This window comes from Argopecten irradians, chromosome 5 (genome assembly GCF_041381155.1).
Source record: "Argopecten irradians isolate NY chromosome 5, Ai_NY, whole genome shotgun sequence".
Lineage (NCBI taxonomy): Eukaryota > Metazoa > Mollusca > Bivalvia > Pectinida > Pectinidae > Argopecten > Argopecten irradians.
Genome location: NC_091138.1, coordinates 48,679,446 through 48,706,961, shown reverse-complemented (window position 1 = coordinate 48,706,961; position 27,516 = coordinate 48,679,446). Strand labels below are relative to the sequence as shown.

At 41.1% G+C, this 27,516-nt stretch overlaps 2 protein-coding genes across 2 annotated transcripts in view; one reads left to right on the top strand and one right to left on the bottom strand.

The window, feature by feature from the left end:
* LOC138324112 (kinetochore protein Nuf2-B-like) overlaps nucleotides 1–27,516 on the bottom strand; it is a 237,268-nt gene that overhangs the window by 140,520 nt on the left and 69,232 nt on the right. The window lies entirely within an intron of this gene.
* LOC138324470 (involucrin-like) lies at nucleotides 17,273–17,731 on the top strand. Its single transcript, XM_069269534.1, has one exon. The coding sequence runs from the start codon at nucleotides 17,273–17,275 to the stop codon at nucleotides 17,729–17,731; it is 459 nt and encodes a 152-aa protein (XP_069125635.1).

The following is a 27,516-nucleotide window of genomic DNA, read 5'->3' as shown; positions in this document are numbered from 1 at the left end:
TAGTACTCCCGTTAATTATTCTTGCAGCTTTAAGTTGGATACTTTCTAGTAATTGATCCTGATGAATGGTTAAAATTATTCCTAACAATTTCTGCATATTCCAATAGAGTACTTATAAAAGATAAAATGAAGTGTTTGGAGCTATTTTCTTTCAACATTGAATTAAAACTTTGAAATTCTAAGAATATACAATTAAGGATGGGTTTCTTTTACATGCAATCATAATCTACTTGTTCTGGCCAAATTTCATGTTTTTTGTGTTTTGACCTTCTTGACAGGAACGTAGTTCATGGATAACACAGGGACCTGGCACGATTTTTTACCAACAGTATGGATACTATAATATATACATGATACTGTAAAAAGCTCATGCCAGGTCCCTGTGACGGATAGTATTGGAGTATGTACTAATCAAAGGATTTTCTTTTCAAGACAAACTTTGTCTATGCAATAGTACTTTCCTTCGGTTTTTTATCAAATCTACACATGCAGATGGAATATCATTGATAGTATAAAGCGAAATGTCATCGGCAAAAAGCTTAATTATAGCGTTAATACTATCGTCAATAATGATAATATAAATTCAAAACAACGAAGGACCCAACATTGATCCCTAAGGAATTACAGACTTAATATTTATAGCAATTCTTTTTTTGTAACTTTTTAATTTTTAGGTCATTTGACCTGAAGGATCAGGATGACCTATTCTCATCATGCACCGTCCGTCGTCATGTGCCGTGCGCCGTGCGTAAACTTTTCATTCAAACAACTTCTTCTCAAGACCCAGAAGGCCAAGGTACTGATAATTGGCCTGTAGCATGCTGGGATGAAGGGCTACCAAGTTTGTTCAAATGAACGACATTGACCTACATTCAAGGTCACAGGGGTCAAATAGGCTAAAAATCCTTTAAACAGTTTCTTGTGAATAACTATGAGGCCTAGAGACCTGATATAGGGCCCGTAACATGCTTGGATGAAGGGCCATCAAGTTTTTTCAAATGAATGACCTTGATCTTCTTTCAAGGTCACAAGTGTCAAAAAGGCTAAAATCTTTAATCATTTTCTTCCCAAGAACCAGAAGGCCTAGGGTACTGATGTTGGGGATGCAGTATGTTGGGATGAAGGGCTACCAAGTATGTTCAAATAAATGACCTTGATCTTCATTCCAGGTCACAGGGGTCAAATAGGCTAAAAATCCTTTAAACAACTTCTTGTGAATAAATAAGAGGCCTAGAGGCCTGATATTGGGCCGGTGACATGCTTGGATAAAGGGCTATCAAATTTGTTTTAATGAATGGCCTTGATCTTCATTGAAGGTCACAGGGGTCAAAAAGGCTTACATTTTTAAACGACTTCTTCTCAAGAACCAATAGGCCCAGGATACTCATTTTGGGCATGTATCATGCTGTGATGAAGGGCTACCAAGTATGTTCAAATGAATGACCTTGACCTAAATTCATGGTAACAGGGGTCAAATAGGTTAAAATCTTTAAACGACTTCTTGAGAATAACTAGGAGGCCTAGAGACCTGATATTGGGCCTGTGACATGCTTGGATGAAGAGCTACCAAGTTTGTTCAAATGAATGACCTTGATCTTCATTCAAGGTCACAGAGGTCAAATATGCTAAAATCTTTAAGCGACTACGTTGTATTGTGTTAATAGTCAGATGACCGTTAAGGCCCATGGGCCTCTTGTTTAAAAAGACATGTTTATATAATAATGTGATATTACATCATCATCATTATCATCATCATCATCATCATCATCATCATCCCTGAGGACTTCCAGACTTAATATTGATAACAGCTCTTATGCCTTCTATTACTTAATAGCTTTATAACCATGCCCTAGCTGTCTAAATCATAATGATATCCAAAAGACAAGTCTTATTTCTTAAACTTTAACAAGTGCTGAAAAATATTTCATGAGTGATAGAGAAAAGTTGGTCGGTAGTTGTGTCATCAACCCTGAATTTTGATTGAGAAGGGGGTTTTCAACAATGGATTTGTAGACATTTCCCATAATGTTACCGATGATAAATGTTAGTAGTGGTTAAAGGAAGGATGACCACTTTTGAAGACAGGAGCGACACTTGACAAGTTTCTTCCAATTAGGCCTACTAGGAGAAATAGAAGATATCAAAGAACTTGGAGATAGTTTGGAATAAATAATCTATTAGAGCTTTCACCTATAAATAAAATGACCTATTATTTTTGTTCTGTTTCGTTATTAATATTCTTCTACACAGAAAGTCGTATACAAAATATCTCCGATATGTAAGAGACATGAAAATGAATAATGTCACCATATTGTAGGGCAGGAGTTGAAGGTGACAGCAGTTGGTCAAAAATCCAATATGGCCGGTATAACCTCACTTCCGGTTTTAAACTTATGTCAATATCACGTTAATGGTTTGACGAATGTCTTTCTGTTTTGCATACGTTATGCAGAATAAAAAATGGAGCAAATTTCTAATGTAAATTTTTTCGATAAAACGTAACCTTCTGGCTGGAAATAAGGTTCAAATTCAAAAATATATATTATGACGTCATCATTCAGCGAGATGTGTCGGGGAGCCGCAGGCGGTTTACTGGAATCAATGTGACCCTGCCAATATTTGTTTGTACATTTTTGTCGGATTTTTCAAATAATAAGTAAAACGTATAATGTGGTGATTTCTCTATTTTATTGATATTATCAATCTTCATTTTCCTCTTCGAAATTATTCAACAGGACTATTGAGTATCGGGGAGAGGGGTTGCTAAATATCAAGAATAGGAAATACATGTATATATATACATGTAGTCAAATGGTTTACATTATGTAAATGTCATATAATGAAACAGATATCTACCTGTTTTCGAGTGGATACGGTGAATTATCAACTCTCGAAAGTGATATAACCCTCGGTCTTCGGCCTCGGGTAATATCACTTCCTCGAGTTGATAAATCACCGTATCAACCTGAAAATAGGTAGATATTTGTATAATATTAATAGCTCTAACCGAGTTTGTCTCATTTCCTAAGGATATTGGAACAAATATCGCTCAACATTGTGTTTTCCCTGTAAATTATAAAACAGGAGAAAAGAAAATGTAAACGTCAAATCGGAACTCGAACCCAGACTTCAAAACACTGCTTTACCGAATACATTCTGTAAGCTACATCACCATCGAATCAGAACCAGACCAATTTTATGATATTGTGTACATTTTTGTTAAGACCTTTCAATATCTAAAGAACACTTATATTCTATCACATATGTGAGTTAAGAAGCAGATTTTCGTATATTTTTTTCCCTCATTTTGAACCCTTTTGGCCCCTGGGGATCATTCAGGCCGAATCTGGCTGTACAAATGTAATTTTGAGATGCTGTTTCATATTGATAGTTCTAACAAAATTTGACTCATTTCCTGTAAACAATGATCATATAACGCTCAAAATGTGGTTTACCTATTAACTTTAGTAAACTTGATCCCCTCCCCAGGCATCTGTGAGGTGAGACAGTTTTAGTCAGTCTTATCCTCTTGGCCGCTCTCACAGCTCCCTGGATTATAGTGGGGACCTTAAATTAGCAGATTTGTGAAGGCTTTTACTGAAATTTGATTTCTCTGACTTTGGAGTCGAAAATGTAAATTGTTTACTGATACACGATGCACGGTGGGTAGCTACTGTTGTAGCGGAAAATATATCACCTTCTGTGATATATACTGAAGGTGATATCTTTTCCGCTACAACAGTAGCTACACGCCGATATATCGTCTCATGTGACCTAAACAGATTTCAAAATATCATATATTCATTTGAAGGGACGAATCCGTACTATTAGGTCACCACGGTCATTCAAACCAATGTTGAAGTCCATCTCACCCCCTGGCGAGTAACGTCACACAAAAACAGAATTCTCAACACCGCCATTTGTAAGCTTAACTGTGACAGACGGAAGCAAATCACCGATTGGTGCCGAAAACTCATTATTTCAGTGTGTTGGTCAACGCATACCTACGTATACCAAGGCTTTGGCGCAGTGAGGCGTTATTCCAATATCATTATCCAGTTCGTCTGCTTCAATATGTCAGAATTGCCAACAACTCAGTCGTTGAAACATGTTTTGCTAAATGAGTTATCACAACGACAAAAATGACCCGGCAGGTCATCAGCGCGATGCTACAGAAAAATCTTCATATCATGTATAAAGTTATAGTTCGCGAGTGTAACAATTCGCGATTTAATGTTTGGAGCTCTCGCTGAGAATTTTATTCGCCAATCATATTTATAGCAATTGAAATCATCATTTACACGTTCTGATATATAAAACCATCATATTGATAGATTTGCGAGAATAAATTTCCGCGAATTTTGATGAATCCACGAATTAAGCGAAAATGAGAAGCACGCAAATAAAAGCAAATATACCGCACTGTAACATTGAATAAAAGAAATTTCATTAATTAACCATTTTAATATAATACTTTTATTTCAAAAAACCGAAGGTGAAAATTCCTAATAAATGTGAATTTAAACGAAGCAGCTTTGATTTGTTTCGGTTCTGAGGAACAGAAATCCATCAGAATTATTTACACAGAAAATGGACTCAAAATAAACATACAAATGGGTCATCAACTAGCAAGGTGGGGAAACCGCACGGCATAGCAATCGAGTGAGATCAGCGGAAATTACAGCTGCGGGGAAGTTTTCTCATCTGGCAGAGTCTGACAGGACGACAGATTACTTTATATTCAGAACGTTTTGTAATCAACCGTCAACTCCTGCAACGCAAGTCCGACCAGGCAGACCCTGGTGAAAACATCACAAATGAGAAAAGGTTCAAATTATTTTTTTTGCTCAATGTGAAGTTTTTAAAGCTATGCTGTAGGTGATTGTGACGACATCAATAACTATAATATAATGTAATAATGCATACAGCTAGCTTCAGATGAAACAAAATTAAACGAGAGACAGATTATTCGCAGATGTGTAATCATTTGAAGCAAATCCGAAATGAGGTAAGGAATTTCGTTGAAAAACCCAATGGAATTCAAAGCAATTCAGAGAGAAGAGTAATATTTGTAAAACTCAAACGTGAAAAATCTGAACAAGTTACGGAAATACAAAATGACTATTAATATATCAGTAGTAGAAGGAATTCACCAATGAAGTAGAAATGACTTCAAATAATTTTGGGAACTCATTAAGGAAAAAGGTTGTACCTACCAAGTCTATCAATCTGCAAGCCTTAGTCTCAGGTTACAAAACTTAAATAAATACGAAGAAAGGTAACTCTTCTTACAGTCGTTTCACAATTAAAGAAGTGAACCATGATTGAAAAGAATGGAAACCTTGGTTTGTTTGTGTAGATTTACGTGCTATTATAACAGACAGGGTCATTTAAAGATACTCCACCGCTGACAAATGGTATAATTTCTCTATCAAAAACAGGAGCAGACGATTTAGTATTTTTCTCCAGTGACAAAAGTTACTTACTTTACACCATTACCACCATTTAAAAGTTCGAGCTTCTAATTTTACTTCAAGTTAAAAATATGAAAAATGATTAATTGCATCCCGAAAAAATTCAGTGGCACAATATCCTATATGGAATGAAGTACTGATTGCGCATGCATCAAAGGCGAAATAAATTATTTCATATTATTTTTTGTGTTAATTAGGCATATGTGTACACGATTAAACACCAATTATTGTTCAAATGATGAATATCATTTATGCTCTGCCGGCGGTGGAGCATCTTTAAGGACATGCAAGTTTTGATAGGTGGATGGTAACCAGAGTACCCACTGCCCAGAGGAAAACCATCGAGCAACAAATAGTACTTAGCAACTGCCCCACAGGGGATTTGAACTAGTGACCCAGAGGTGAAGGACTTGTGGTAACTAACGTCACTCGGCTATGACGACACCTTGAAATGTTATGAGATAACTCCTACCGAGTTAATGATTCATTATTGGAAGAATACAAAAAGTTTTTTTTATAAGTAACTGCTTGTACCAAAGCTCACATACTTTATCTCTGTAATTTACACTCTCCCACATATAATAATTCACTGCCTGATAGAAAAACTAAAATTAAACTAAACTAAAACTAGAGAGAAAATTAAAAATCGAAAAGCTATGATACGGGGATGCAAATATGGATGAACTGTAAGTTATCGATTTGAGATCACATATCGCTCATCATATGAATAAGCTGGATAAAGAAATATCAGATGAAGCACTCTGGAGAACCATACCCAAGCAACAAATGGGTAAATATTGATTTATTAGATATGTTTATATGCAAAATGAACATTTAGACACCTCTTATGGAAGGAAGTGATACCATCTCTTCATTCTATTACGACAATATCTCAACTCAAACCATGCAAAACTCAACAGTCAACCCCCACCCCCACCCTCCCAAAAATAAATCTGATATTTTTTCTGTCATAAATGATATGGGAGGGGGAAGGGGGGATATATGCATTTATTAAATTCAATAATTAATGCTATAAAATGGATAAATTCAAATATAATAGGAAATTTCATTCCCTAACAACAATGAGGTCGATGGCAATCTTGTGTTAGATATATCGTTACTTAATATGAATATCGGTTAATTTTTCAAAATAAAAAAAATATACAGTGACGTCAGTCAAAAACCTGAAACAAATCAAAATATGTCTAACTCAGACAGATGGTCCGGAATAGGTATTTCAGTTACCTGCCCTTTGGCGAATGGCTTCCTGGCTTTTCCATGAATGGATTTATGGTGGCCATGGTCAGGGAAATAGTGGATGATACTGCTGCAATAACGTATATAAGTAACTTATAAGATGCGACTTATATATCGAACAAGCCGCCTATGGTACGATATATAATCATATTAACGTCTCGTAATTCTAACATTCATTTTTAACCCCGTATACCCGAGGCGATTCATCCAGTCATTTCTGATGTACAATGCAATATTTTTCCGCCGCAGTTTTATCCCGACATGATTCATTCACAGATAGTGATTATTTAGACAGCTCAAAATCTCTGGTCAAATGTTGACATTGATGTTCACCAAACATCGCCAGCTTTGTAACCGAATCAATACCACAAGTGAATTCTGTGGCATTATGGATCGAGTAGTTTTTTTTCTTAATGCAATGTTCATATTTGGTGTGTATCATACAGAGTACTTTACTTTGGCGTTTGACCGCCTTTTGGATAAGGCGTTAGATCTCATATATGTGCTGTGCTGCGAGTGTGAAGTGCGTGGTGTTTATTTTGGGAGGCTGCGGTATATTCGTGTTGTGTCTTGCAAAAAAGTGCTATCTGTGAAGCATGTCGCTGAAAACACAAAATAGCCAAAACGAATAACGTTTCCAGTATAACAAAGATCTCAACCCTCGATATTCCATTGGTTAGTATAACAAAGATTCGATGCTTTTGATGCAAGATGTCTCATCTGTTACTGCACGCAGTTCCTTCAGTTTTGTAGTGATAGTAACCACTACAGTATCATAAATGCAGTCTCCCAATGACCCTGGTTGATAATTTGACGTTAATCAACCAGCGTTGATGTACTGAAGTTTAAAAAACGTCCTGTCAAATGCCGTTAAGATTGCAATAAAAAAGGTACACCCACGTATTTTAAATACGACAATATATCTCATGTAATGTAATTTTTGGCAAATTATTACATAAGGGACCTTCCATGATAACACACTAGCAAGGAATACTTCATATATTTTATCTCAAAAACCTTTGTACTTTATATGGATTATATAGGGATTTGTTTGCCGCAGCAAATCATATTTCCCGAGGGCCAAAAGCGAGGAAAATATGATGATGTTTTTGTGTAAGAACAATTCTTCATCTTTCATTCAGTAAACTGCAATACATATTAATAGAGATATCTTCTGCTTTCCGGGACTCTTATCAACGTTAAATGATTTCAGCCTCGTGTTTAACATTTTGGCAAATTCGTTTCATATCTATAATGCCTTGAAAATGTTCTTGTAAACCAATGTAGGACTGGTGCGAACGTATTCCGCCATTTTGCTCGCTTCTCATTTGCTAAAACATCATTACGTCGCTTAAGACCTTTTCCATGTATCAGAACGAAAACGATGACGTGTCCCCTTCGATTACGACATCGATCACGCTACACGATCGACCAATCAAATTTGTCAATACATTTGGTATATTAATGTCTGTGTTCCAATCTGTCTTTTGTTAATGTCTTTGATGTACACGTGGATCTAAACAAATAAAAAGATATGTTTCGTCATGAAATACTTTCATTTGACAGTTTTGTTAACATTAAGTGGAAATAGCTAAATGTTAAAACATCACATATACTCTTGCAACCTGTGTGTGAGACTATCCGTGCGTTCCATTTGCAGATTCGTACCAGTTGTATCGATACGAATACGCTGTATCTCAAATGGAACGCGCCGTACCAACAGAACTTTACCGGTACAAGTGGTTCGTGTTTAGAAGCGTACCATTGGTATCCAAGATGGCGGACCCGAGATTTTTCATTTGTCACCTGAATGTTTTCTTTGTTGAAAACAAGGCAGAGCGTATTTATATCCGATAAAATTATATGGATTGTTTATTTGAATGTATGCCGAAACTATTAAAGTTGTATTGCTGCTAATTTTACTGTATCGATATGTAACTTAAACATTTGATATTTAAACATTGACATGTAACTTGATGATTTAGCTCCCCAAAAGCATATGTCGGCCTATAAGAGAGCCGAAATCTAGGAATCATATATTCCTGGTTTTGAATAAAGCGCCTTCAATCACCGCCATGTTCAGTGACTTCGGGTTTTGTCGGATTCATAATCGTATCACGTGACTGACGTTCGACACGACCTGCACGTGGTGAGCCAGGTAACTAGCGTAAGCACACATGTGTTTGTTTACGTTTTCCTTCTGGCCTATATGAGCAAATCATGCTAGTATATGTCCACAGATTGAGTATTTGAAACATCCAATTTACACATTACCGTAAAATGTTGTGTGTATCAAATATTGTAATGTGCGAGCATTATTTTCTTTGTAGATAGAGTCTGATGAGGTCGACCACATATTTTGTTTATGAAAAATTGTTGATATTTTCTCTTGGTTTCACAACTCTCGTTTTACTTCGAGATTGTCGCGACGATGTTCGGAAGAGTTCGGAATGATTCGGCATCTTTCGAGCCTATTTTTCACGTGTACACGTTAAAAAGATCTTTTGCTTTTATAATTAAAGATACTTCCAGTGCTGCAACTTCATAAAAAGTGGTAAAATTAGAATGTTTAAACCTCAGGCAGACGGAGAAAAATATGTATAACACTTAAACAGTTTTCACTATGACCAAAAGAGCGAAAGTTATAGACCATACAACTTTAAGGTATTATTTTTGTATCCATTTTATTGTTATCACCGAAAATACTTAGCTTTTATATTCGAAGCGTATCTTTCATATGGGTGCCACCATCATGGAAAATCCAAACGCGTTCCATTTGGTGGTGCCGTATCACTTTAGTGCAACTGGTACGAATCCGCAAATGGAACGCACGGGTGAGAAATTTCCTTTATTACGTTTCCATGGTAACAGATATTGAAGCATGTGATGTGCGAAAGTGGCCAACGTAAGGGAGAGTTGTCCGGACGTTTTTTTTTCTACGGACAGACGAATATGCTAGAGGTATAGCACGACGAGACACGTTTGATCATTGCGTCGTGTCTAACCTCTAACAATCGAGGCAGGATTTGCACGGCGCAGACATGGACTCGATATAAATTCAAAATTTCAAGTTGTGTTTACACTAAACTTTCACATCCTGAAAGAATTATCCAAAATCATGTTAAATCCAAAATACAAAACGTCACTTTTGCACTTTTATACTGAATCTAGACATTTCTTAACCCCCACCACTCGCCATTTTTACTCTGTACTTACAAATTACGAATGGTGACGGAAAGTAAAAATAACATTGTCTACAAAATTCTTGCAGTTTTCCACTAAAATGTATTATTGTATTAAAGCGTTTCCAGGATTCATCAACACTGTTAAAAATAGTTGTTTCCATGCATTTAAACAACCTTGGTTACCACTGTTAATATCATCTTTTCACTCTATACACCGTGTTATATTTTGATAAACCGGAAATGATGAAAATTGGAATATGATTTTACCTAGATTGTACATCGCTGGACATGATTGCTATAGGCCACCCACAAAATGTGTGATTATTCCGTAGATTTATATTTTGTCATACCTATTCGTATACCAGGATATGTTCATGGATTACTATAGATTCACGGTATAAATTTTTTGACGTTCTGGTAAGTTTTCACTTAATTAAGCGTCAAACTTACGCCCTAGTTCGAGGGCGGAACTTGCGAAGACTCATATAGGGGTCGGGCATTAGATCTCGATATTGCCCATCGGAAGTTTCTCAATATCGAGGTGTAATGTTATTGGATTACCCTTTTGGGTGAGATAGGAGGATTTTGAGGCAGTATCTCTATGTTGCGATATCAACAATGTGTACATGGATCAACGGTGGAAAACCCAGAGCAATTCTTGTTCCCCCTTACAAAGAAAATCTAAACTAAAAGATGAATTATATTATATGGTGTAATCAATAATGTAAGCATTGCAAATCTAAGATGTGAAAAACTCTTAGGAATATCAGTTGACATATGCATGTCATAGTAGCATTAATTTTCATTTTTTTCATCTTTTCATCTTTCTTCGTCTAAGGGGGAGAGAGCTGCACTTGCACTTCCTCCTAAGTTCGCTACATATAAACCTATCAAGGTAGATGATATGGAGACCGCAGCCGAACTTATGGGTACAAAGATAAAGTGGGAGCTCAGGTCACGAGATGAACGAAGAACGAATCATTTAGGGGGCAAAGACGGGGCATGGACCGTAGAATGGGAACAGGAACAACAGAGAAAAAGAGAGGTGTACAGTTCCGATACAGTCACCATGTCTTTCTCGAACAGGCGTGTTACAGACATGCCCACATGTCGTCGGATTGTTCCTCCCAGACCCTTACCTCAGCAAAAGGCAGTTGTACTCAACAACTTGAAGATCGAGCTAAGGAATACCACGCAGGATTACATTAACAAAAGATGTGATAAAAATGGTAGACCTAGGAGCTCGAATCTGACACAAGAGGAGCAGTCTGGGACAAAATCACTGAAGGATCGTGTCAAAAGTAAGGAGGTGGTAGTTATGCCGTCAGACAAAAGTGGGCGTATGACCATGAACAGTATGAGCAATTTCATTGAACTCATGCAGCCCCATCTCGATGATCCTACTATCAGCCATGAGGAACACGACAAACTCGAGAAGGAGATTGGAGCTCACGCTTTGCAATGGGGGAGGTTCCTCACAATGGGGGAAAGGTGGGATGACCCAGATGGTATTCAACACCGACATTGGGACAGGGTAAAACAGGCACTTCGCACTACAAATTGCATTGCACCGCCCTTGTATGGTTTACCGAAAGACCATAAAACCGCCAGTGAACGTGGTCATCGCCTAAGACCGGTATGCGGAGCTAACGAGAGCATCAATGGTCCTCTTTCAGACACTCTCTCTGAGATAATCTCAACGTTGGGAGACGTTGCTGACGACATCGGAGTCATCAGTCGATCCACAGAGGATGTACTTGAAGCGGTGACATCGTACAATAACAACACAGCTCATGGTAGCTCTATCAATGGATGTTGCCGCCATGTATCCGAGCCTCAATGCCTTCGCCGTTGCGAAGGAAGTGAGAGAGGAGTTCCTTCGATCTGACCTGGAGGTAGTTGTGGATTCTGTTGAACTTGGTCTTTATCTTGCGATCATTTATCAGAATAAACGCAAGGACCTAGACGTGCTTGGCCTTGATGATAAGATACCCAAACGCAGGAGTCGTGGCAAAGACATCAAAATCACAACGGATGAAGTTACTTCAGCTAGGAGGAGGGGAGAAAGACCACCAGGCTCCGACAAGAGTCTATTTAGAGAACGTGAAAGTGTACCTAGGTCAGATGAGACACGTCTCATGTTCGCGTTGGCCTTGGAAGAGGGGATCAAAATAGTAATGAACCACCATACTTACCATTACTTTCAGGGAGACTTATACCACCAACAGAAAGGAGGTCCCATTGGTCTTAAATTATCTGGAGCGTTAGCCAAGATCCATATGATTTTCTGGTGCCGACAGTTCAGGCAGAAAATGGCAGCAGCCACGGTGTCAACCTTCCTTAACCACCAGGTATACGTACACAAAGTTTATGTGGATGACCAGAACCTTGTTGTGGAGGCGTTACCACCAGGTAGTAGGTTTGTTGAGAGCAAGATCGTGATTGTGGATGAATTGGCGGAGAGTGATAGAATAAGACCAGCAGATGAGAGGACGGCGCAGATAATTAAAGAGGTTGCCAACTCAGTATGCCCCTATACAAGAATGGAGGTTGACTATCCATCGGCCCATGATTCTGGATGGATGCCGTTGCTGGACATTCAGGTCCAAATTCGCGACGCGGATGGGTCTGTGGACTGGAAGTTCTACAAGAAAGAGGTTTCCAGCTCACAATTCATCCTAAATCGCAGTGCACTCCGTGTGTCCGTGAAACGCCAATCCCTAATTCAGGACGGCATACGCCGATTGCGTAACACCAGACCATCTTTGGTACCAGAACTGCGCCAAGAGCTTATGGAGGATCTTGCAGAGATGATGCTGATCTCAGGATATCCAGAGTCTTTTAGGGCCAATGTAATCATTGCTGCCCTCAGAGGCTATGCCAATCAGGTATGCGCGAGCGAGCGTGGTGATACGCCACTATATCGGCATAGATCTTGGAAGGAGAATGAGCGCAGGTCTAGGAAGAACGTGAAAAAGGCTTCGTGGTTTCGACCAGCTGACACCGATCTATTTTCGTACCATCAACTCCTGGTGCAGAACTTGCCAGACGTGTGCGAGGGGTGACAGCGGTACAGGGGCCCAGACTTGACGTGAATATCAGGGTGGTTGAAACTGGTGGGCAGACGATCAAGCAGCAACTTGTTCGTACCGACACTAAATCTGGTGATGAGTGTCAACGAGGAGAGTGTGTGCTGTGTCAGAGCAACCCTGGTTCTGGTGGTGGGTCATTGCATTTCCGGTCCGGTGCGCTGTACAAAGCCACATGCAAAATCTGTGCCAAGCACAACACAGTGGCTGAGTACATTGGTGAAACCGGCCGTAATGCATATACCCGGTTCCAGGAACACAGGCGCCAAGTAGAGAGTGGTAATCTCTCTAATGCTCTGGCTAAGCACTTGCTCGAAGAACACCCAGGAGACGAAGGTGACATTAGAAACTTCAAGTGTGAAGTCCTCAAGACCTTCTCTAAGCCACTCGAACGACAAGTTTCAGAGGCGGTCGCTATACACGGATCAGTTGCTGACAAGCTCCTCAATTCTAAGTCAGAATGGGAGCAACCTGCCGTAGAGAGATTGGTGGTCACTAGGGAACCACGACTGTGAACAGCAATATGTGATAGGAAATCTGATTAAAATACAGATCCTTATGACCACTCCGGTGATTAGAGGATCTGACAGCGTCCCATGGGGGGTCATGTCATGTTCAGGGGATCTTTATACCACGTGTACTCACGACCACGTGTAGGTTCTGCACCTTGCCGCATCAAGTGTATACGACATTTCGTCCCAGTATACATATACGGTAAGCTATGTTGTGCTCTTGGGGCGAGATGACCTTAAGTGTGAAAGTTTTGGGGGCAGCAATTTGACTGGTCTTTATCAAGGATCACGTGGACGTGGCCCCTAGTGGGATTTTCTCTGATCCTTTTTTTTCAAACGTAATGATAATAGGATTCTGTGTTTTATTTTATTAGATTTGATGTAATAGGCACTATGTCTACAGAATAGTGTGAGGTACGAGTTGTCTCAAAACAATAACATACCCTTAGTCGATTGTCAAACTTTTCTTTCGATTGCCACCTCGAAAAGCTGGTATGTCTGACATTTCGACCGTGCATGTGATTGCATATAATATCCCCTTTTGATACGTCAGTGCTATGTTTATGGCTACACGAGTCTATCTGATAAAGTATCTTGTGGTTATAACCATTGTTTAAACACTGGGGTTGATTTAGTGCACATAGCATGTTGGGTCGAAATAACCCGCCGTATACATCAAACGGGCCGAGACATTTCGTACCTGCACACAATAGATGTAAACAAACATGTAGACGAACACGTTGTGTTAGTGTTATTTCGGACTGAAGAAGGCCCTATAGTGGCTGAATATATATTCCATAGAAATGATTTTGATTTTACTTTGAATTTATTTTGGCCTTTTATTTCGGATTATTAATATACTAGCTTTATACCGTTTTTCCTCATTATAATTTTCAGTTGTTTGCAGAATAATGTCTTGTCAAATACTAGTATCTCAAATGGAAAAAAAGTTACGACTATGCATACATATTGTATTCGTTTGTTATATTTTTTATCAACCCTTATATAGTTTACTGTGTAACTGTCTGGGGTTTTAGTACTTAAACGATATTTGGAAGTTGGAGCGCTATAAAAAGAGAACCAAGGGCTATTTTATATTGTTATTTAAACACCTGCATCAGAAGTATTTCAATTCCTAGTGATAGCTTAATTTTTGTTAAAGAATTCTAAAGAGGCCTCAAAACCAAATGATTTCCCCTAGAAGACAATATATAATGTTAACGTTTGCCACTGTCCAGGTTAAGTTTTCAAGTCTGGTCACCTGTCACTAATTTTTGAAGAATGGCATCTCGCATACTTGTGAATAAAAGGATTTTAAGGTCTACCATCTTACTAAATTTTTATGTGGGGTGCCATCTTATGTTGAATTCCGCACCATGAAATTCCAAATATTGATTACCTCCCCATGTGAGAAACAGACTTCACAGAATTTTCAAGTTTCTTTACATATTTTACATCTACATGTATTGCCCAACTCACACATTAAACATTTGAAACTGATGCGCCCTGAATACCCAATCAACAGGCTCCGAAACATTCACCTCTCTATGAAATCCCAATCTTTGTCAGGGCACAAAATATTAAACAATTTAGCCCTACAAATAAAAAAAAAAAAAAAAAAAACTCGTATGTCCGATATCTGTTTCACTTTCTTAGTCACTTTACACGAACCTTCGAAAAGTCATAAATGTCAATGTTCTTAAGGATGCTGTTTTCGCCAATCTCAGACCCGCATACATAGGAAGTCGACCTTATGCTAGGTTTACACTATGTTCCCGGCGATCACGGTAGCCCCGTTTGCCCGAAACGTGGTGCGCCGTGGAATTTTGGCTATTTTTGTCTCTGTATTCAAGTTGAGCTAGGTCTTGTGAAGTTACGGATTACGTCATGGACTGTAGATATACGGGAAAGTGCTGTTCCGGGAGGTTAAAGGTACACTACGGCTTTAGCACGGTCTATCAAGGATACCACTACGTTCTCACTAGGCCTGTTACGATCTGATGAGGTCTGCTACGTTTTACACATTTTGATCAAGCTCCGATACGTTTTTCACGGTCCGCCAAGCCTTAGTAGGGATGAAAGTCTGACACCGGGATTTTTTTGAAGCAAATGAAACAATATCTATTGCCGAAAATGTCATTTCAAACACGTTTTAATTACAAATTATATTTGGTATGAATATATAAATATTACAGCCAAGTGTTTTTTACGCCATTTTTTTCTGTAATGGTTAATCACTTAATCTGTCTTTTGCAATAATAGCTTTTGTATAATTTGATGGTTTTAATGTGTTTGATAATGACTATTTCTGTTTAATAATACAAATAATCCATGAAGTAGCAAATATGTACCAGGCCAGGCAATGATACTTCATCAGATATTGGTTGCAACGTAAGACCGTAATAAGACGTAACACGCCGTATCACGTCGGGCTTTCAACCGCTACAAGCCGTGATGTGCCTTGACAGAACGTATCGAAACGGTTATCATCCACCTTAGCTTGCCGTCAAAACCTTGACAAACCTTGACAAAACGGCACAAAACGTGCAGCCAATCTGCATCAACCGTGATAAAACGTGGAAAAAACGCAACAGAACGTCACAAAACTTGAAATCACTGTTAGATTCCGGGAAACGTGCTTGCTGCCCGTTCCACCACGGACCGTCTGGAAGTTTTGTTACGGCCTCGCACGCATTGTTACGTTTTGTTACGTCAATCCCGTTTTATGACGTCCTGTGGCGTTTACCATCTGTAACGTGACTGCCGTGGCAAATTTTTTGACAGTTTAAAAATCTGGCACGGCATCCACGGTAATCACGACCGCTCACGTTTGTCTATCACGTCCTTTTGCGTTGTCTCAAGTTGTCTCGCGGTCACCACGTTTTGTCCACGGTGGCCCGAAACGGGGCTGCCGTGGCCGCCGGGAACATAGTGTAAACCTAGCATTAAATCACCACGACTTTTCAAATATAGCGATCAAAAACATTTTCATTATGTTTAAAACATTTTATTCAGAATCTCAGGATTTCTTTTGTACAAAACCAAGCCTGTTTTACGGTATCAAATACGTTTCTGTCCTAACGATATATAATATAATGAGGTTCATGTTCGGTCTTGTTATTTCAATATCTTATTCACAGCCAAGGTCATTTAAGGACGTGCCATAACTATTGTTGGAGGAAAGCCAAAGTACCGGAAAAAATACCACCGACCAGCGGTCAATACCTGGCAACTGTCCTACATAGGATTCAAACTCGCATCACAGAGGTGGAGGCTTGCGGTAATATCTTTGGACATATGCCCGATGGCAAGATAGAAGAATAGCATTTTTTTGCCTAGAACTTTTATGTTAGAATTTCTTGGTTGTTTGACATGATAATTTTGTTTCATTTCACATCCATTGCGTGACTTAAAATAAAGCAGGTTATTTGCTTAATTGAAATGTCAGTAATGAAATAAGCCAGGAACATCGGAGTTCACACCAAATATAGCTTTACAAGATAAATCTAACGCCTAGAGCCAAGGCCAGTTGAAGCCTCAAATACAAAGTCGTAATTAAACTGCAACTTAAGCACAGAGTTCCGGATGCTTGTGTATTGCTAATTATAGGTCTTGGGAAATCGTTGACATTTTCCAATGTTTAAAAACGGAAAAGATAACGATATGCCAAACTGAGCACGCTCTATTTACAAACGCGTCAGGAACACAAACTGAGCACGCTCCATTTACAAACGCGTCAGGAACACAAACTGAGCATGCTCTATTTACAAACGCGTCAGGAACACAAACTGAGCACGCTCCATTTACAAACGCGTCAGGAACACAAACTGAGCACGCTACATTTACAAAAGCGTCAGGAACACAAACTGAGCACGCTCCATTTACAAACGCGTCAGGAACACAAACTGAGCACGCTCCATTTACAAAAGCGTCAGAAACACAAACTGAGCACGCTACATTTACAAACGCATCAGGAACACAAACTGAGCACGCTCCATTTACAAAAGCGTCAGGAACACAAACTGAGCACGCTCCATTTAAAAACGCGTCAGGAACACAAACTGAGCACGCTCCATTTACAAACGCGTCAGGAACACAAACTGAGCACGCTCCATTTACAAACGCGTCAGGAACACAAACTGAGCACGCTCCATTTACAAACGCGTCAGGAACACAAACAGAGCACGCTCCATTTACAAACGCGTAGAGTGTAGAGTGTATGGAGTGTAGAGAGTGTGGGGTGTAGAGAGTGTGGTGTGTAGTGTGAGTGGAGTGTAGAGTATGTGGAGTGTAAAGTGTGTGGAGTGTAGAGTGTGTGGAGTGTAGAGTGCGTGGAGTGTGTGGAGTGTAGAGTGTGTGGAGTGTAGAGTGTGTGGAGTGTAGAGTGCGTGGAGTGTGTGGAGTGTAGAGTGTGTGGAGTGTAGAGTGTGTGGGAGTGTAGAGTGTGTGGAGTGTAGAGTGTGTGGAGTGTAGAGTGTGTGGAGTGTAGAGTGTGTGGAGTGTAGAGTGTGTGGAGTGTAGAGTGTGTGGAGTGTAGAGTGTGTGGAGTGTGTGGAGTGTAGAGTGTGTGGAGTGTGTGTGGAGTGTAGAGAGTGTGGGTGTGGGAGTGTGTGGAGTGTGTAGAGTGTGTGGAGTGTAGAGTGTGTGGAGTGTAGAGTGTGTGGAGTGTAGAGTGTGTGGAGTGTAGAGTGTGTGGAGTGTAGAGTGTGTGGAGTGTAGAGTGTGTGGAGTGTAGAGTGTGTGGAGTGTAGAGTGTGTGGAGTGTAGAGTGTGTGGAGTGTAGAGTGTGTGGAGTGTAGAGTGTGTGGAGTGTAGAGTGTGTGGAGTGTAGAGTGTGTGGAGTGTAGAGTGTGTGGAGTGTAGAGTGTGTGGAGTGTGTGGAGTGTAGAGTGTGTGGAGTGTAGAGTGTGTGGAGTGTAGAGTGTGTGGAGTGTAGAGTGTGTGGAGTGTAGAGTGGTGTGTGAGTGTAGTGTGTGTAGAGTGTGTGGAGTGTAGAGTGTGTGGAGTGTAGGTGTGTGGAGTGTGGAGTGTGTGGAGTGTGTGAGTGTGTGTGAGTGTAGAGTGTGTGGAGTGTGAGTGTGTGAGTGTAGAGTGTGTGTAGAGTGTGGAGTGTGTAGAGTGTGTGGAGTGTAGAGTGTGTGGAGTGTAGAGTGTGTGGAGTGTAGAGTGTGTGGAGTGTAGAGTGTGTGGAGTGTAGAGTGTGTGGAGTGTAGAGTGTGTGGAGTGTAGAGTGTGTGGAGTGTGAGTGAGTGTGAGTGTGTGGAGTGTAGGGTGTAGAGTGTGTGGAGTGTGTAGAGTGTGTGGAGTGTAGAGTGTGTGTGTGTAGAGTGTGTGGAGTGTGTGTGGAGTGTGGGAGTGTGTGGAGTGTAGAGTGTGTGGAGTGTAGAGTGTGTGGAGGTGTGTGAGTGTAGAGTGTGTGGAGTGTAGAGTGTGTGGAGTGTAGAGTGTGTGGAGTGTAGAGTGTGTGGAGTGTAGAGTGTGTGTGTAGAGTGTGTGGAGTGAGTGTGTGAGTGTAGAGTGTGTGGAGTGTAGAGTGTGTGTGAGTGTAGAGTGTGTGAGTGTAGAGTGTGTGGAGTGTAAGTGTGTGGAGTGTAGAGTGTGTGGAGTGTAGAGTGTGTGGAGTGTAGAGTAGTGTGGAGTGTGAGTGTGTGGAGTGGAGTGTGTGGAGTGTAGAGTGTGTGTGGAGTGTAGAGTGTGTGGAGTGTGAGTGTGTGGAGTGTAGTGTGTGGGAGTGTAGAGTGTGTGGTGTGGGTTGTGGAGTGTGTGTGTGGAGTGTGAGTGTGTGGTGTGGTGTGTGGAGTGTTAGGTGTGTGGAGTGTGTGTGGAGTGTAGAGTGTGTGGAGTGTAGAGTGTGTGGTGTGTAGGAGTGTGTGGAGTGTGTGGAGTGTAGAGTGTGTGGAGTGTAGAGTGTGTGGAGTGTAGAGTGTGTGGAGTGTAGAGTGTGTGGAGTGTAGAGTGTGTGGAGTGTAGAGTGTGTGGAGTGTAGAGTGTGTGGAGTGTAGAGTGTGTGGGTGTAGAGTGTAGTGTGGTGTGGATGTAGAGTGTGTGAGTGGTGTAGTGTGTGGAGTGTGGAGTGTGTGGAGTGTAGAGTGTGTGGAGTGTAGAGTGTGTGGAGTGTAGAGTGTGTGGAGTGTAGAGTGTGTGGAGTGTAGAGTGTGTGGAGTGTAGAGATGTGTGGAGTGTAGAGTGTGTGTGTGGAGTGTGGAGTGTGTGGAGTGTAGAGTGTGTGGAGTGTAGTGTGTGGTGTGTAGAGTGTGTGGAGTGTAGAGTGTGTGGAGTGTAGAGTGTGTGTAGAGTGTGTGTGTAGAGTGTGTGGAGTGTAGAGTGTGTGGAGTGTAGTGGTGTGTGGTGAGTGTGTGGATGTAGAGTGTGTGGAGTGTGTAGAGTGTGGAGTGTAGAGTGTGTGGAGTGTAGAGAGTGTGTGTATGTAGAGTGTGGTGTGAGTGTAGAGTGTGTGGAGTGTAGAGTGTGTGGAGTGTAGAGTGTGTGGTGTGTAGTGAGAGTGTGTGGAGTGTAGAGTGTGTGGGTGTAGAGTGTGTGGAGTAGTAGTGTGGAGTGTAGAGTGTGTGGAGTGTAGAGTGTGTGGAGTGTGAGTGTGTGGTGTGTGGAGTGTAGAGTGTGGAGTGTAGAGTGTGTGGAGTGTAGAGTGTGTGGAGTGTAGAGTGTGTGGAGTGTGGGTGTGAGTGTAGAGTGTGTGGTGTGTGAGTGTGGAGTGTAGAGTGTGTGGAGTGTAGATGTGTGTGGAGTGGTGTATGTGTGTGTAGTGTAGTGGGTGTGAGTGTAGTAGTGTGTGGAGTGTAGAGTGTGTGGAGTGTAGAGTGTGTGGAGTGTAGAGTGTGTGGAGTGTAGAGTGTGGAGTGTAGAGTGTGTGGAGTGTAGAGTGTGGAGTGTAGAGTGTGTGGATGTGGAGTGTGTGGAGTGTGAGTGTGTGTGGAGTGTAGAGTGTGTGGAGTGTAGAGTGTGTGGAGTGTGGAGTGTGGGTGTAGAGTGTGTGGTGTGAGTGTAGAGTGTGTGGAGTGTGTGAGTGTAGAGTGTGTGGAGTGTAGAGTGTGTGGAGTGTAGAGTGTGTGGAGTGTAGAGTGTGTGAGTGGTAGAGTGTGAGTGTGTGGAGAGTGTGGAGTGTGTGGGTGTGAGTGTAGAGTGTGTGGAGTGTAGAGTGTGTGGGTGTGAGTGTGGGGTGAGAGTGTGTGGAGTGTAGAGTGTGGAGTGTAGGTGTGTGGAGTGTGTGGAGTGTAGAGTGTGTGGTGTAGAGAGTGTGTGGAGTGTGTGTGGTGTGTGGTGTGTGGAGTGGTGGGTGTGGAGTGTAGTGTGTGGAGTGTAGAGTGTGTGGAGTGTAGAGTGTGGAGTGTAGAGTGTGTGGAGTGTGTGGAGTGTAGAGAGTGTGGTGTAGAGTGTGTGGAGTGTAGAGTGTGTGTGGAGTGTAGAGTGTTAGAGTGTGTGGAGTGTAGAGTGTGTGGAGTGTAGAGTGTGTGGAGTGTAGAGTGTGTGTGAGTGTGTGGAGTGTAGAGTGTGGGTGTAGAGTGTGTGGAGTGTAGAGTGTGTGGTGTAGAGTGTGTGGAGTGTAGAGTGTGTGGAGTGTAGAGTGTGTGGAGTGTAGAGTGTGTGGAGTGTGTGGAGTGTAGAGTGTGTGGAGTGTAGAGGTGTGGAGTGTAGAGTGTGTGGATGTAGAGTGTGTGGAGTGTAGAGTGTGTGTGAGTGTGGAGTGTGAGTGTGTGGAGTGTAGAGTGTGTGGAGTGTAGAGTGTGTGGAGTGTAGAGTGTGTGGTGTGTAGGAGTGTGGGGTGTAGAGTGTGTGGAGTGTAGAGTGTGGGGTGTAGAGTGTGTGGAGTGTAGAGTGTGTGGAGTGTAGAGTGTTGGAGTGTAGAGTGTGGAGTGTAGAGTGTGTGGAGTGTAGAGTGTGTGGAGTGTGAGTGAGAGGTGTGGAGTGTAGAGTGTGTGGAGTGTAGAGTGTGTGGAGTGTAGAGTGTGGAGTGTAGAGTGTGTGAGTGTAGAGTGTGTGGAGTGTAGAGTGTGTGGGAGTGTAGAGTGTGTGGAGTGTAGAGTGTGTGGGTGTAGAGTGTGTGGAGTGTAGAGTGTGTGGAGTGTGAGGGTGGAGTGTAGAGAGTGTGGAGTGTAGAGTGTGTGGAGTGTAGAGTGTGTGGAGTGTAGAGTGTGTGGAGTGTAGAGTGTGTGGAGTGTAGAGTGTGTGGAGTGTAGAGTGTGTGGAGTGTAGTGTAGAGTGTGTGGAGTGTAGAGTGTGTGGGAGTGTAGAGTGTGTGGAGTGTAGAGTGTGTGTGGATGTAGAGTGTGTGGAGTGTAGAGTGTGTGGAGTGTAGATGTGTGTGGAGTGTAGAGTGTGTGGAGTGTAGAGTGTGTGGGTGTGTAGAGTGTGTGGGAGTGTAGAGTGTGTGGAGTGTAGAGTGTGTGGAGTGTAGAGTGTGTGGAGTGTAGAGTGTGTGGAGTGTAGAGTGTGTGGAGTGTGTGGTGTGTGGAGTGTAGAGTGTGTGGAGTGTAGAGTGTGTGGAGTGTAGAGTGTGTGGAGTGTAGAGTGTGTGGAGTGTAGAGTGTGTGGAGTGTAGAGTGTGGGTGTAGAGTGTGTGGGAGTGTAGAGTGTGTGGAGTGTAGAGTGTGTGGAGTGTAGAGTGTGTGGAGTGTAGAGTGTGGGAGTGTAGGGATGTGGAGTGTAGAGTGTGTGGAGTGTAGAGTGTGTGGAGTGTAGAGTGTGTGGAGTGTAGAGTGTGTGGGTGTGGTAGAGTGTGTGGAGTGTAGAGTGTGTGGAGTGTAGAGTGTGTGGAGTGTAGAGTGTGTGGAGTGTAGAGTGTGGAGTGTAGAGTGTGTGGAGTGTAGTTGTGGATGTGTGGTGGAGTGTAGAGTGTGGGGTGAGAGTGTGTGGAGTGTAGAGTGTGTGGGGTGTGAGTGTAGTGTGGGAGTGTAGAGTGTGGAGTGTGGAGTGTGTAGGTGTGTGTGTGTGGAGTGTAGAGTGTGTGGAGTGTAGAGTGTGGAGTGTAGAGTGTGTGGGGTGTAGAGTGTGTGGAGTGTAGAGTGTGTGGAGTGTAGAGTGTGTGGGAGAGAGTGTGTGAGTGTAGAGTGTGTGTGTAGAGTGTGGTGTAGTGTGGAGTGTAGAGTGTGTGGAGTGTAGAGTGTGTGTGGAGTGTAGAGTGTGTGGAGTGTAGAGTGTGTGGAGTGTAGAGTGTGTGGAGTGTAGAGTGTGGAGTGTAGAGGTGTGGAGTGTAGAGTGTGTGGAGTGTAGAGTGTGTGGAGTGTAGAGTGTGTGGAGTGTAGAGTGTGTGGAGTGTGTAGAGTGTGTGGAGTGTAGAGTGTGTGGAGTGTAGAGTGTGTGAGTGTGTGGAGGTGTGTGTGTGGGGAGTGTAGAGTGTGTGGAGTGTAGAGTGTGTGGAGTGTAGAGTGTGTGGAGTGTAGAGTGTGTGGAGTGTAGAGTGTGGGAGTGTAGAGTGTGTGGAGTGTAGAGTGTGTGGAGTGTAGAGTGTGTGGAGTGTAGAGTGTGTGGAGTGTAGAGTGTGTGTGTTAGAGTGTGTGGTGTAGAGTGTGTGGAGTGTAGAGAGTGTGGTGGTGTAGTGTGAGTGTGTGGAGTGTAGGTGTGTGGAGTGTGAGAGTGTGGAGTGTAGAGTGTGTGGAGTGTAGAGTGTGTGGAGTGTAGAGTGTGTGGAGTGTAGAGTGTGTGGAGTGTAGAGTGTGTGGAGTGTAGAGTGTGTGGAGTGTAGAGTGTGTGGAGTGTAGAGTGTGGAGTGTAGAGAGTGTGGAGTGTAGAGTGTGTGGAGTGTAGAGTGTGTGGAGTGTAGAGTGTGTGGAGTGTAGAGTGTGTGGAGTGTAGAGTGTGTGGAGTGTGAGTGTGTGGAGTGTAGAGTGTGTGGAGTGTAGAGTGTGTGGAGTGTAGAGTGTGTGGAGTGTAGAGTGTGTGGGTGTGGTGTGTAGGAGTGTAGAGTGTGTGGAGTGTAGAGTGTGTGGAGTGTAGAGTGTGTGGAGTGTAGAGTGTGTGGAGTGTGAGTGTGTGTGAGTGTGTGGAGTGTGGAGTGTGTGGATGTAGGTGTGGGTAGAGTGTGTGGATGTAGAGTGTGTGGATGTAGAGTGTGTGGAGTGTGTGGAGTGTGTGAGTGTAGAGTTGTGGAGTGTAGAGTGTGTGGAGTGTAGAGTGTGTGGAGTGTAGAGTGTGTGGAGTGTAGAGTGTGTGGAGTGTAGGAGTGTGATGTAGAGTGTGTGGAGTGTAGAGTGTGTGGAGTGTAGAGTGTGTGGAGTGTAGAGTGTGAGGTGTAGAGTGTGTGGAGTGTAGAGTGTGTGGAGTGTAGAGTGTGTGGAGTAGAGTGTGTGGAGTGTAGAGTGTGTGTGTGGAGTGTAGAGTGTGTGGAGTGTAGAGTGTGTGGAGTGTAGAGTGTGTGGAGTGTAGAGTGTGTGGAGTGTAGAGTGTGTGGAGTGTAGAGTATGTGTGAGTGTGTAAAATGTGTGGAGTGTAGAGTGTGTGGGAGTGTAGAGTGTGTGGAGTGTAGAGTGTGTGGAGTGTAGAGTGTGTGGAGTGTAGAGTGTGTGGAGTGTAGAGTGTGTGGAGTGTGTAGAGTGTGTGGAGTGTAGAGTATGTGGAGTGTAGAGTATGTGGAGTGTAGAGTGTGTGGAGTGTAGAGTGTGTGGAGTGTAGAGTGTGTGGAGTGTACAGTGTGTGGAGTGTAGAGTGTGTGTTTAAAGAATATTCCGAGTATATTATATATTCAATACCATGAAGCAGGAATGACGTAAAGATCACGATTCCAAAATGATGTCAGGCAATGATTGAATAACAACTTCCTTGATAGATATAAAATATCTTCCTATATGGACTTCTAAAATGATGTTCCTGAATCAATTGCCTGAAGATATATATGCAATAACCCCGATAAAGAAACTGAAGTGTAGATATACGAACAGTACTTGAAAAGCAACGATTAACAAAATCGAAAATGAGGCAAAGATTTATTACGTTTTTCGATAGAAGGTTGTAAATTAGATAAATAGTATATAAGACTCTAGATTCGACATGGAAAACGATGAAAAATATTAACAAATGCGAAAAGAACATTATAATAGTCGAGAAGAAAATAATATCAAAATACATGCACTTATTTGATATTAACTGTGAGGAAATGAAGAAAAATACATATTCGTCTTCTCATGTTCTTGATAAAGAAAAATACCATTTTTAGCGATGTATAATTTTCAACAATTTGTATAATTTAGGCCTTACGACAAAATAGCAAATCGCTTTTGTTTTTTCGTATCACGTTTTGACATGATGAATGATCTCGCTATGTAACAGCTTTGTCGTTATAAACGATGTGCTAATATTCCAAGCATCATGGTGATAACGTCTGCAACTGTTAGACATGCATTTTTCATAGAAGAAGGGTATAGTATAACTATTATATAACATACAATATGGATCGCATATTCAACTGACTTTTAAAAACGTAGGGTTTTTCGTGAAATATTTATGATATCGGAAATGTTGCCATGCTGTTAGCTTGCTTACAGCAGCTAAAGGTTATGCTAGATAATATACATCTCTGTCCAAATGATTGATCTCTTTTTATCAAAATAGTAACTTGGTTCGCCTACCATAAGTGTAATTTTGTAACATGCTTCTTTATATACTTAAAACATATACATCTTTACAGAAATACAGTAGACTTTATTCAACTTTGGACGCCAGAATATAAGAGATTTTATGATTCATGAAAAAAAAAAAAAAAAAAACAATATAAAAAAAATAAAAGAAAAATAACTACAAAAAATGAATAAAAAAATGAAATAAAATTATAATAGAATCGAAAAATAGAAAAAATGATGAACGGCAACTGAAAAAACATAAAATTGAAATCTCAGCTCAAAACACTACATTGACCGGAAGAGACTAGAACTTCTTTCAGAAGTGAGAAAGGGGTGAGTGAGAAAGTGAGAAAGTGATGTCTTTGTTAATCTGTCTCTTTACGATGAGATATCTCGAAAATGCAAATAAAAATTGATTTAAAAAAAAAATGAACAGAGTATTCTTTTCTATCGGCTAAGCTACTGTTATAGACGTACCTTAAAGCATTAACCGCCTTAGTGTGCCAATCTTGTATTTTAAAATATTAATAACAAACTTTAAAAAGACAAAAAAAATAATTTAAAAAAAAAAGAAAAAGAAAAAATAAGAAAAAAAGAAGCTTTTCAAAGAAATATTTATTGTCTAGATTACATTTTACATTGCATGTGTTTTTACTCCTGTTTTAGCCGTTGTCAGTAAAAAGTGATCGGGTGGTCGGGTTTACTGCTTGTTGTATTCGGCGGAATGCTTCCGTGAGATAGCACTATAAAAAAGGGCATTGAGTTCCACTTTTAGCGGGCGACTTAACGCTAATATACCGCAGCCTAACAACCCATACAGACAGAGGAGAGGAGGCAGAGGAGGCCGTCTGGATATCACTAGCTGTCAGCGCGTCTTTAAACCTACCCAATGAACACAAGTGACAAATGGGGTCATGCAGATCTATCGAGGATAAAGAGAACTAAACGTATAATGTCATTCCCTGACTTAACCTCTATCACATTTATGGATGAATCACTTGTGTAATACAGAAGCTGGGTTTGTTCTATTGGATGCTATGTGACCTCTTAAAGATGCTACATCGCCGACAGAGCATAAATGATATTCATCACTTGAACAATAATTGGTGTTAAATCGTGTATATATATGTCTGATTAACACAAAAAATCACATAAAATAGTTTATTTTGCCTTTGGTGCATGCGCAATCAGTACTTCATTCCATATAGGATATAGTGCCACAGAATTTTTTCGGGATGCAATTAATTTTTTTTTTTTTTTTTGTAATTTGAACTTGAAGTAAAATTAGAGGCTCAAACTTTCCAATGGTGGTAATGGTGTAAAGTAAGTAACTTTTGTAACTTAAGAAAAATACTAAATAGTCTGCTCCTGTTTTTGATAGTGAAAAAATACCATTTGTCCACGGTGGAGCATCTTTAAGCTGAAACGATGCATTGTTGTAGTAAATTGACAATGGCGCAACTAAATTGCTGCTTCATATTGAGTTATTAGCTGTCAAAATCCTTTTAAATAGTAGATGAAATATAATTTAAAAGTACTACTAGAAAGTTGTGTCAAATTTCATTTATATTTGAAAAGGTTCGTAAATTACAAAACAGAAATTTCTGACACGCCTTCCAACTTTAATGCCTTAGAATTGTCTCTCTTGACACTGCCTCTCTTTTGGCGTTCGTTTGAGCGTTACTCCTGTGAGGTAGGCTCTGTCCCCTGGCCAAGACACACCATAGTGGTACATGTATTTTCTGCTCCTGCTTAGCATGACGGGATTGGGCGGCTTATTCGCCCCTTGTCAATATAATGTGACCGGTTGGTGTGTGTTGTTTAAAGTCTTCGACGACATGCTTCAGTAATATACTGTAGCACTATCAAAAGGAAAGCTTAATATAAGAAGACACAGCACGGATAAACCACAGTCTCCCAAAACACGCACCTAGCACTTCACACACGCACGACACCACAAGACTGTCCTTAAATGACCCTGGCTACTAAGACCAAATCAATGTACCTAGGCGACTAAACTTATGATATTATCTTTTATCTTCGTCTTCACCGATTGTCTTAATTCCTTACAGTTTCCTTAACAACGTCTCAATTTTGGTCTTCAATTAATTATAAGCGATTGCTTGTGTGAGGTTTTCCCCCTTAGCCGAAACTCACATTAGTCTATATAAGTGATAGATAGCTTAGCGCTCAGCTAAAAGGAAGTGAAATGACTGGTTTGCGCCCGTTGCCAGCATATTGTTATAGGGTGGGACGTGCTTGTTTGGTGTCTCTGTGGCTGGTATACTTCAGTGAGATAACACTATAAAAAGGCAATAAGTCCACTCTCACATGGAGACACAAAACAAATATACGGCAGCTTTTCAAAATACATTCACATACCGCAACACAGTGCACGCTTGGGAGACCATCCTTGAATGGTCCTGTTA